Source organism: Phyllobates terribilis, unplaced genomic scaffold (genome assembly GCF_046119375.1).
Source record: "Phyllobates terribilis strain yellow unplaced genomic scaffold, ASM4611937v1 Scaffold_1__5_contigs__length_1240528914, whole genome shotgun sequence".
Lineage (NCBI taxonomy): Eukaryota > Metazoa > Chordata > Amphibia > Anura > Dendrobatidae > Phyllobates > Phyllobates terribilis.
The window spans coordinates 39,134,726-39,147,225 of NW_027362761.1; the positions used below are offsets into that span (position 1 = coordinate 39,134,726).

A 12,500-nucleotide genomic window follows, 5' to 3' on the forward strand; every position below is an offset into this window, starting at 1 on the left:
CTGTTTGACAGTTTTATTACATGGGAGGAATGTGTAAGAAATAGACATTCCTCACATGTAATAAAGCTGTCAAACAGTCGCAAATCATGCACACGGGAGTGCTTCAACCATATCACCGAGCAGCTGTAAATACTCGGAGCTCGGCCCAAGCATACTCGGCGAAAGGGTTAATAGAACATACTCGCTCAACACTAGTTCCTACCTCTTTTTTATTCATACTGCTTAGTATAGCTGATTGGCAAGGGGAGGAGGACAACATCAGATCCCATCCCAGCTAATATTAACATGTTTTTCAATTGAAAAAAGAACTAGATGACCCTTTTAGGAAAATATGGTTTTAAAATACAAGTGTTACATATATAAAATAAACAGTGAAAACTAGAACTAGACAAATCAAATTTATTAGCAGAAATCCAGTGCAAAACACACAAAAAAACATTCTTCCAGAGTTCCTCCTACAGTTAACATATCCTTTTTTGCTTTATCAACAACATGAAGTGTCCATTTCGTATTCACGGCTTACTCAAGAAGCGCATTAGTCCAATAACAAATCCTATTAATCTTGTTTCTTGCCTTCCTCCACAGTTTGCTTTGTGTCTCTAAGAAAGTAGGCAGGATTTCGAACACATCGACAAGCCAGTAGTTGCATTCCCAGGGTGTACAGAACATTCAGTATCATGAACTCCCACCATGCTTCTCGAGGAACACGATAAGTATATGGTGTTCGTTGGTAGATTGAAGATCCTATGTGAGCAAACTGAGCCTACCGAGAAAAATTAAGGTAAATAATTTCTAGAGACACATGTTAAAAACCTAGAGTACAAAAAAATAGAGTAGGTAATAGCAACTAATTGGAATTCTTTTTTTTTATATGGGCTAAAAAGCCTAAACCTACCTGTGCCATTGCACCAGCATAAACAACTGCCCAGCTCAACATCCATGTGCAGCCAGGAACCAGCAGAGCATAGATGGACACACACAGAAATGGAAGTAGGTAGAACATATTTACCAACATCTGGAAAGAAGAAATATCTGTCAGCTCTTTTCATAGTCATGTTACAAGTACAGGGAACTTAGATTAGTAGCACCACTCCAGCGCTGCAATAAAAAAACAAAACACTGGGGTGGTGCTTTAACCCCTTCACGACATCTGCCATATATGCATGGCGCAAGTCGGAAACAGGTGTATGGAGCTCGCCCCATACTCAGAAGGGAACAGCTGTGTGTTACAGCCAGGACCTGCCCTTACAATCATGGGTGGTCGAACGTGCTGCCCGCAATTGTTAACCTGTTAAATGCTGCTGTCAAACTCAGACAAGGCACCCATGACATGACCGCGAGTTACCGATGGGTTGCTATGACATCAGGGGTTCTGTTGAAGATCTCTGTGCTTGTCATTATGGAGCTCCCTTGAAACCCTGCCTGAGACCGTGTGTTTTGCTATATACAGCAATGCTGTGAACAGACAGGGTTAAAAAAATTGACTCAAGCTTTGAGCTTGGCACTGATGTCAATGGAGCACACATCCAAGGAATTTGTTCCCCATCGAGATACTCTTTGAGCAAGTTCATAGACTGGAATGTACCTTACTCATGACTTTGGCACAAGGAAATTTGATTGATTATGCTGTGTAGTTACACTGGACTAACTGATTTACATAAGTATGTCTTTGCCTCACTTCTCGACTTCAACTCTGCCTCCTTCTGATGACTAAGCGGTGGTTAAAGATACATGGATCTCTGCAGCTTAGAAGGGATGGACCTTACCAGATACGCAAGCTACTCAAATCAAAAGGCAAGACCACCTATATCCATGCCTCCCACTGCAAAAAGATTTACCCCCTCTCTACCCAGAGGTCTCCTTGGAACGAGAAATCTGCTATTTCCTTTGTGGCCACCAAGCCCATAAGTAGTTGTCTGTCCATTCTAAAGGTAATGGTAGCTGTGCAGGGTAGGTTAGCAGAGAAATATAGAATAGATTCACTATTTTTTTCCACTAGCGCAGGGTAGTGTGTATGTTGGTGGGGGTTGAATGCTTTACTTACTGTACCTCTGCTCTGGCCTAGTGAAAACGATTCTCAGGAAGGTAAAAGAGCTGCAGGGGTTAACACCTAAGATGGGTGAATAGGACTAGTTCTCAAGTATAGGTTCCATGGGAGCTTGGTTAGTTCTTTAGCTCATTCCTCAAACCAGTTGTTGAAATTCTAGTTTACTATGCTTATTTTTTGGTGTATTTTTATGTCGCAAACAATATACTTCCAGCTCGCAGAAGCAGCTATTGATTGTTATTCATTTGTGATTGATAAAAGTGTTTATGTAGAAACAAAAGGAGGGAGCTGGTAAAGAAAATAATCAATACAGCTATAATCTATAATTTGTCAATATGTTACATTGATTGCCATATGCCAGGTATATACAAGTTTTATAAAATCATGTTTTTATAACTTCCGCTAAATAAACCAGTTAGGCCTGCAGATATCCTTGGAAATATCTGTACGATATTGTTTTCTAGATGAGATGTATCACAGAAAGCAGATCTCTTGACATGTTTGAGATTCAGATTGGTCCTTGAAAACCAATAATTGCTAAGTGTGGTTTCTACGTTATTTAACTATTGCTGATGTTCTATATTTTTTATTGGAGTATGTGCAGGAGACCTATGGCAGTGTGGCAGAATTTTGAGTTAATTATGGCACTGTTTGGAGGGGCAAGCCAGACTTTTTCAAAATAGGGTATCGAGTCTCTGTGTACTTATTTCTTTTATATCTTGTCTTTATCTAGCCTTTTTAAATTGTAACTTTTATTCAATTCACCTGTGAAGACCAGATTTTTTGCTACGATAGACAGATTTCCATATCAAGTGTGGTACATACGACATTTTGATTGTTTTTTCTTGGGTTTTGATTTTTCTTCTCTTTATGCTGTTTACCGTTGGAAATAATTAATTTAATATTTTGATAGACTGAACTTTTACGGATGTAACAATATCAAAAACTGTCAACTGCTCCATTTAAAAGGAACCTGTCATGTTGAAAATGGTATTTGATATGCAGGTGACGTGCCCCCTTAGCCGTGGGGTACTTGGTAGCCGGGCCGGTCAGTGCTGGGGATGTCACGGTGGCAGTGACCCAGTCCGTGACCCAGGGCAGTCAATCAAAGGAAAAGTAAAAGGGGAATAAAGTTTTGAGAGATAATATTCGTGACGCCACCTGTGGTAAGCGGCTATATGGGGCCGCCGCTGCGGTGCAGATCCTCTGGAGCTGATGGTGACGCAGCAGAGTTGGTTCAGCTCTCCACAGGTAGAGCTAAGCTCCAGGGCAGTATATTATGGATTGTGGAGGTAGATGTTGTTGGTGCAGTGTAATGCAGGGCTGATGATGGCGCAGCAATTATGCAAGGACATAGTGGGGTGCAGTCTTCAGGTTTTACTCACAGTTGTTCAAGACTCCAGGTTACAGTTACCGGTGTGTAACCGCTCACATCGTCCTGTGTCCTCCAGGGTAGGGATCCAGCAAACCCTCAGGTATCTCAGGAGCACTTACACGGGACCCCGTTCTATGTACCTTTCCCGGTCGTCTCACGGCGCTGGCTCTCACCCTCCTGTCCTGCGCCTCACAATCAGTGTCCCAAGCCAGTGGCCTCGGGCCTGGTTGGGTGAGGTGCTCTCAGTCCCCTGGACCCTATGCGGCCACCTTTTCGGCGATGTAATTGTGGATTTTGGCTACAACACCTTGAAAATGCTGCAGCCTCCGGTTGGCTAGCTGAGCCTGTTTGTTCTCCACTAGCTTGGGGCCGGTCCCCTTCTGCGGCCTGATCCCTCCACGTCAGCGTGAATTCGGGCGCACGGGTGGCCTCTGCACTCGCTGTGCCCCTGGGATCCCTTCTGTCTTCCTGGAGCCCTCCTCGCTGCTCCTCTCTTCTTTTCTCTCTTTTCTTCCCCTGGGCCTCTCAGACTGGGCCCCTCTTCTCTCTCTCTCCTTCCTTGCTCTCCTGAGCAGAGCTCCTCCTGAGCTCCCAGCTCCCAACTCACTCTGCACTCCTGCTCCAAGCACTGGAGCAGGAGACTGGCCTAACTGCTCCACTGAGCAGAACCCCTTCTGACTACTTTCTAGATCTTTTCACCCTTCTTTTTATACTCCTACCCTTTGTGCTTCACTAAACTTCTTCCTCCACCCACCTCCTCTACCTAGTTCCACCCTCCAGCTAGGGACCAGGGACTGTGCTCTCCCTTAGGAGCAATCTCGCCCTTCCCTACAGAAATGGAGTGTATTGGATGTGGGTGTGTGGGTCCCGGGTAGTACTCCCTCCTTACCTGAGAGTGGGGTACCACAAATCTGGGTGAGATCCAGTACCTCTGTGGCAACTGGACCCGCAGCGGCGCCACACAGGCAGTATGATATAGAGCAGAAGAAGCTGGCTTGATTAATACACATTTTTGGTGGAAAAGACTCAGTAAAACTTGCATTCTATTCATTATAATCCTTGGTGTTTGTATGCATATGACAGTGATTGACTGTGTATACAGAGATAGCTATCAGTCATTGAGTAAGATCACCAACTGATTTCAATGAATAAAATACAGAATCTTTTCCAAAAAATCTATATATCATTCTGTTTAGTTTCTACTTTTCTTTACCAAGCTGTACACATATGGGACTGCATGAACAATGTGACAGGTTCCCTTTAAATGCCACTGTCAAAGATTGGCATCTAAATGGTTAACAGCAGCAATGGCAGCTTAGCTACAGCCGCTGATGTTAGAGATTGATGCCGGATAGAGCTCAGCAGCTGAGCCCTTCGGCACATGGTAACCCCAGGATTGAAGCACACATACATACTTACTAATTACTAAATACTAAGGAGTTAAGGGAATGACAAATAGGTTATTTATTCTTAAAAGCATTTCAAAGTTCTGGTTAAAGTATTGCTTATTTAATTATACTTTTCTCAAGTTTTTCAACAGTAAACATCAAAAACTGCACATTTACCTGAACTTTAGGATAAGCCACAGGGTCCCGTATGTATGGTTCATACTGGTAGATGTAGGTAAAGCAAGAGTCAGAAGGACAGTCCAGTGCCAACTATAAATGCAAGAATATAAAATAGTACACCTTATTCAGTAGTTGGTTTTAAACATAAAGACCGCATGCATTTAAGCATTTTAAAGTCAATAAGTAACATATATCACCATTCCCAGGATAGGTGATATAGGTGATAAATGTGTAATTGACGGGTGTCTGATCCTGGGACCCACATTGATACTGAGATAGGTCTATGTGAATGGAGCAAAAGGTAGCATTTGTGCCCTCTACTCCATTCACTCTCTATACATATGGTGGAGACACCTGTGGTGCTGATGCTGCTCACATGCTGGAGATACCTGTGGTGCTGATGCACACTACTGTCAATCCTGCCTTACTGATCTAATACTGAAGATAACAGGAGTGCTAAGATAGAAAGAGGCTGCTCACACTGCTGTCCACCATATCTATCTGATCTAATATTGGAGCTACCAGGGGTGCTGAGGGAAGAAGATGCTACTCACGCTGCTGTCCACAATGTCTATCTAATCTAATATTGGAGAGATCAAGGATGCTGAGGTAGGAAGAGGCTGCTCGCACTGCTGTCCACCATATCTTTCTGATCTAATGCTGGAGATACCAGGGGTGCTGAGGTAAGAAGAGACAGCTTTACTCTGCTATTCACCCTGTAGCATGATTACTTTGGAAAGACACTGCTCACACTGCTGTCCACCTTGACTTTCTGATCTAATATTGGAGAAAACTGGAGTGTTAAGGTAAGAAGAGAATGTTCACACTGCTGTCCTCTTGTCTTTCTTATATAAGAATAGAGATACCAGGGATGCGGAGTTAAGAAAAGACAGCTCACACTGCTGTTCAACCTGTCTTTCTAATCCAATACTTGAGAAAACAGGGTACTTGGGTAAGGAGAGGCTGCTTATACTGCTGTCCATTCAGTCTTTCTGAATAAATTCTGCAGATATCAGGAGTGCTGAGGTAAGAAGAGGCTTCTCACACTGCTGCTGTGAGCGACCTCATCTTATCTCAGCACCCCTGATATCTCCAGAATTCGATCAGAAAGACATGGTGGATCTCAGTGTCAATAGGGACTTCCTACCTAGGCACCACTGGTATCTCCAGCATTAGATCAGAAAGACAAGGTGAATCTCAGTTTCAGCAGGGACTTCTTACCTCAGCACACAAGCATTCTTTAGTATTACATCAGAATATCCACTGCAAGCACATTTTCATACTCATGAAGGGAGGAAGGCATAGCTTTCAACTTCCCTTGCTCATGTCACATGCACATCTGTCCTATTCTACTATTCTAGGACAGGTTTCTATCAGAGTAAGAAGATGGAGTCCATTATAATGTGCTATTGACAAAATAAACGTGATTTGCTAATTAAATGTGTTTTGACATTTATTCATTATAACATTTGCTTTCTACATTCACACATTCTATCACAATGTGCAATTAACATGGCATTTAGCTATCGCACCAATATAGTAGAAAGTGACTGTGCCCACAATAGGCAACAGTTGATCAAACATCATTATATTTATACTTACCAGGCCCCTGAAAAGAGTAAATGTAATAGCGCCCAACAGATACAAAATCAGTGCAATATCTACTGGGCGTTGAAAAATTCCTTCTTTGTGTGCCAATGTTATCTGAAAAAAACAAACCATAAATTTATAGGCAACATAAAAGTAGAAGGTTTATAGTGTACACGACACTGGGGTGTAAGGATTGTTTCTGCCACTGTTACCTGTTCAGCTGTTATTTTGGTGAAGACATGCTTTTCTCTGAATATTCTCATTCCTGCCCAGACAGGAAGAAATAGGTAGGGAACATTAAGGATGAAGGCAGGACGGACTTCTGTTCCATACTTCCCTGAAATACAATTACAAGACTTTGTTAAAATTCACTGCAGCAGAAAGATAAGAATTCCATCACACACGAACAAGACCAAACAATCCCTCTTTATGTTACAGTACAATAGAAGTGACATTGACTGAGTCATGGGCCCCTAGTGAGATTTCATTGCCGTACTGTAAGGCATATACGCCCCCAGATCCACCATCTCTCATCCTGAAAGCGACAGAAGCATACGTTTGTCTCCCAAGCCACTATGACACATCAACACATAAATCACTGAGACACTTTGGGATATAGGAGACAAGTTTTATTCCCAAGTCTTATGAAATCAAACATGTTTTACCAGTTCATCCTGGAGGAACTCAAAGAGCAAACTCTGGTTAGGTTTTTAAGAGGTTTATCACTTACCACCAAATAAACAAACACTCTTACTCAGAAAGTCAGTGTACATGTTCAATCGTAGCTAAACATCATGAATAGATTAAATATACATTTTCACACAGCTATAGGCAACTGTTTCAGAAATAAGCTCAGAATAAAATGACAACATGAAATATGCAATTCTCAGGACTTTGAGTCTCATAATCAGTGGTCTTTGTGCACCTGTCTGGACTTGGTCATGCGAGATTCCATATAATCTTAAAGAATCCCTGTAAGGCTTAATGATAATTGAGGGGTAATGGATGTGAGGGTATAAAAATGGTATGCTTCTTAAAGGAATTCTCCACTAAATATCCTTCTGACCTTGAACATGAACCTTCTCCATTCATACAGGGGACTTTGGGACCTCTGTTGTGGGAATGTTAGTGGTCAGACCCTCAGAGATCATGCATTTATTACCCATCATGAATGTAGGGAATCTCTTTCATGATCATATTATCCACTTCCAATTTCTTCCACTCCACAGTTTGTTGTATGTGGGCTACAGGAATACGACCAGCTACTGAAATATGCTTTATAACACTAGTCAAAAGCGTCGTGGCAGCAAACGTTAGGAAATCAATTACAAGAACTGCTCCTTTTTAAAACAAATTAAAATGTTTCTTGTTTTGCAAAGATAAGTCATATAAAGTGTTTGAGTTAAAAAAAAAGCATTATTTCAATGGCATTATATTAGGAAACTATTCAGAAAAAAAATCGACAATGTAGAAATGTAGCAGAAATCGGTGGTTGAAAATGCTGGGGGGTTAATGATATTACTTGTGCTAGTGTACAGAAAAGATATACTGATTACCTAATTTTATTTAATCAAAACTATCTAATGGTTAAAGTAATGCAGCATAGGTTTTCTGTTACAGAGCTTTAAAGGGGTTTTTCTATTTCAACTTTCTTGAGCACATAGAACTTAGGGATGAGACCCTCCTCTGTTCCAGCACTGCCTCTCCGTCACTGCTTGCGGTGATTGTTTACAGGCTTCAGCAGTGATGTCATGAATACAACACACATAACCGCTGCAGGCAATCACTGAGCTCAGCAGCAGTCTACACTGGCAGAGCCACTGAGCCTGGTGATGTGCTGTAGCTGTCGTGTACCACTGTAGCCTGAAAATCACCGGGAGCAGTGTTGGAGAGGCAGCCCTCAACAGGGGACGGCGAGTATTGCTGTACTTGTTATTTTCAACATCTGCAAGGGATGAAGAAAGTTGAAATGTCTAAGGTCTCAACTCCACTTCACAGTCATGATAAAACTATTTCTGCCTACAACCATAACGGTGAGCTAAATACAAATCTACTAATACGGTCTAATATTTCGACTAGACTAAACAGTCTGAAAATGGGCTAAATTTATTACTGTGGCTCATGCTGGATGACAAATTAGACACTTTGTTTTCTAATTTTACATCACTGTTTAGATGGCTTAGTTTACCTAAATATTTACCACCACAATTTTGGTGCAACTGGTCATGTTTAAGCCATGCACCTTCCCACGCAAAGCTATGCTCCAATGTCCAGTATGGTGAAAAAAATCTCTTAAAAACACAGAAATTGTAATGCAAGGAATGGACCCTAGATTGTTGGTATAAATTAAACCAGAATGCAGCTGTATTTATCATTTTATCTTCCCCAATGTATACCTTCATACCAAGCAGACGCTATGGAAGTAATGCATGTACAGTGCTGCTCACCATTATTGGCACCCCTTCATTTTTTTCACAGACTATACAATATCTTCAGAAATAAATGGAAATGTACCAAAGTTATATCCTCAGGATTTTTTAATTAGTGGTTCAAAGTAATACAACAATAAAACATTGCTTTTTCAACTTCCATGTTGCAATTTCAAAGAAGAAACAGAATAACAAGCATGTGCAGCAATAAAGGCATCCCTAATAAATACTTGGTTGCACACCCTTTGGCATTGAAGACAGCCTCCAAACGTTTCTTATAGCCATCTATAAGATTCTTGCACTTCTCAGCTGGAATTTTCTCCCACTCTTCCTTTGCAGTTTGATCAAGCTCTTGAATGTTTGCAGGGTTCTTTTTCCCAATGGCAGATTTCAGCTCAACCCAAAGATTTTCAATGGGATTGAGGTCAGGACTCATTGCTGGCCATTTTAAAACCGTCCATTTTTTCCTTTTCAACCATTCTTGTGTACTTTTGGATGTGTGCTTTGGGTCATTGTCTTGCTGGAGGACCCATGATCTTTGACTGAAACCAAGTTTTCTTACACTGGGTAGGACATTTCACTCTAAAATCTCTTGATTATTCTCTGATTTAATGATTCCTGTAATACGGTCTAGGCCTCCAGTACCAGACGCAGAAAAGCAACCACACAGCATTATGGATCCTCCATCAAGCTTAACTGTTGGTAAGGTGTTCTTTCCTTATAAGCTTCATTGCGCCGTTCAGCGTCGGACTGGCACGCCGGGACACCGGACAATCCCCCGGTGGGCCCCAGGTCCTCGGTGGGTCCCCATGCCGGATATAGTGGGGTCTGCCGGTAACTGTGGTCTTTCTAACCACGGGCCTATCACTGTTTCTGCTATGCGCTTAACTCGGACGTCATGCGGCGCATAGCACTGACATTAAAGGACGGAGGCCATCTGACATCAATGCTATGCGCCACACACTGACGTCGTCATGCGGCGCATAGCCGTTTACGTTCAAAGGTCACTGGTCAATCAAAGGCCGCCTGCGTTCGCGTGCGGCCTCTGATAGGCCAGTGGGCATTGAACATCACTGCAATGTGCCATGCGCTGACATCAGTGTGCGGAGCATAGCATTGATGTCAAATGGCCTCCGGCCTTTAACGGCAGTGATATGCACTGGGTGCTGATGTCTGCGCTCGGCCTCTGATGGGTCGGCGGCCCTGTTGAAAACCACACTGCAATGAAGCTGCAGAGGACTCCGACGGGGGAGCGCAGGAAGGTGAGAAGATTTTTTTTTCCCTATATGAATGCGCAGGGTAGCGAGTGGGCATAGGGAACTAGGATGGGGCAGCCAAGAAACTTGGGGGGGTAATTCATAGGGGCCCATGATGGGGGGTAATACATAGGGCCCATGATGAAGGGGAGGTGATACATAGTGGCCCATGATGAAGGGGAGGTGATACATCGGGTCCCATGATGAAGGGGAGGTGATACATAGGGGCCCATGATGAAGGGGCGGTGATATATAGGGGCCCAGGATGGGTGTGGGGGGATACATAGGAGCCCAGGATGGGGGGGGGGTGATACATAGAGGCCCAGGATGGTGGGGGGTGATACATAGGGGCCCAGGATGGGTGGCGATGCATTAGAGGCCCAGGATGCCAGGATGGGGGGGGGGGGTGATACATGGGGGCCTAGGATGGGTGATATTAAATAAGGGTTGCCAGGATGAGTGACAATTACAGTATAGGGGCCAGAATGAGGTATTGTTAGTTTATGGTGACAAGTGGGGACATAATTACTGTAGGGGACATTACTGCTGTAATATAATTTACTTTTGAGGATACAGTCTTACATGGGGGAGGAACAAAAGGGAGTCCTGTTACTGTGCAGGGAGGCACTATGTCGCTTTTTTTCTTCATCTGGCGTAGTGTAGAAATTGGCGATTAAGTGTGGAATGTGCTCTAGAAGAGATCATCTATTGATAACTGTTATTTACTGCAACGACGAGTCCTGGATGGAAGAAGTGATGGTGGTCTGTGCCAGATGAAGAAGAAAAGCGAAGATGAAGGACTTCAACTAAAGACGTCACTGGTGAGTCAGTGTATTACATGTACATGCACACTATACACTACATACAGGGCTCCTGTGTATGATGTCACTGGTGATCATAGTATTACCTGTACACTGACACTATATACAGAGCTCCTGTGTATAATGTCACCAGTGGTAATATTTGTGTTATTAGTATTGTGGTTTTTATTCATGATCCTTATTGTAGTAATATTCAGTGACTATGTAATGGTAAAGTGTGGTCTGGTCTTGGTATGGTCGTAATTGTCACTTGTATGTGGTGGTAATATGTGATCTGGTCATGGTGTGGCGGTATTTGTTCCTTGTATGTGGTATTATTCGGTTACTATCTGGTGGTATTATGTGATCTGGTCACGGTGTGGTGGTATTTGTCCCATGTATGTGGTATTATTCGGTCACTATGTGGTGGTAATAAGTGGTCTGGTCATGGTGTGGCAGTATTTATATCTTCTATGTGGTATTATTGGTGTTGGTATAGTGGATTGTGTTGTGTATGGCAGTCACTTATTCTCTCTGATATTAATAAGGGGAAGATTCTTTATTTCCAATAGAGATTAATTACTTGGAGGTTTAACTCTTCCCTGTCCTGTGTCTATTACACAGTAGCAAATATGCACTTACAGAGGTTCTCCTGAGAAAACAAGTAATCGCCTATCCTAAGGCCAGGTTCACAAGTTCAGTATTTGGTCAGGATTTTACTTCAGTATTAGTAAGCCAAAACCAGGAGTGGGTGAAAAATATAGGAGTGGTGACGTGTTTCTATTATACTTTTCCTGATTGTTCCACTCCAGATTTTGGCTTACAAATAAGTGATGTAAAATACTGAACATGAACGTGGCCCGGCCGATTGGCAGAATGTGGAGCTTTTATCCCTATTAGGCCACAGCCCCACTATCAGTATTTGGTCAGTATTTTTTCTCAGGAGTGCGAGCCAAAACCAGGAGTGGGTGATAAATGCAGAATTAGTGCACTTGTTTCTATTATACCTTTTCTCTGATTGTTCCTCACCTGGTTTTGCCTCCCACTCCTGAGAAAAAATACTGATGAATACTGAATAAATATGGATAGTGGGGCCGTGGCCTTTGACTGGAGTGGCATGTGCGATTTGACCACTGATCCATTCATTCCCTAGTGGTTGCTCTTGCTTTTTTCTGGAAGCTTCAAAGAGGATGAATGGAGCTGCAGTCAGACATTCCACCTGCCACTGCATTTTAATATGGAGATAAGTGTCCTGTCAGGGATAAAAGTTCCCCATTCTTCCGATTGGTGCGGTTTCCAATGGTCTGATTCCACCGATCAATAAGTTCCATAACCTGTGGATCGGTGATAACTTGTTTTCATCAAAGAACCCTTTAATGCAAACTACCGTAATTGAACATCCCAGTTATATTGGTGCACAGTAGATGTGCAGGAG

The 12,500-nt window shown here is 42.7% G+C and overlaps 1 protein-coding gene across 1 annotated transcript in view; it reads right to left on the minus strand.

Moving 5' to 3' along the window:
* Positions 1 to 385: 385 nt before the first annotated feature.
* Positions 386 to 12,500, minus strand: part of TM6SF2 (transmembrane 6 superfamily member 2) — a 61,482-nt gene continuing 49,367 nt past the window's right edge. The window contains exons 6-10 of the mRNA XM_073661049.1: positions 6,793 to 6,917; positions 6,593 to 6,694; positions 4,988 to 5,080; positions 896 to 1,015; positions 386 to 763 (exon numbers count right to left, since the gene is read on the minus strand). Of these exons, the coding sequence (XP_073517150.1) occupies positions 557 to 763; positions 896 to 1,015; positions 4,988 to 5,080; positions 6,593 to 6,694; positions 6,793 to 6,917 (647 nt within the window). The 3' untranslated portion in view covers positions 386 to 556. The remainder of the gene's footprint in view (positions 764 to 895; positions 1,016 to 4,987; positions 5,081 to 6,592; positions 6,695 to 6,792; positions 6,918 to 12,500) is intronic.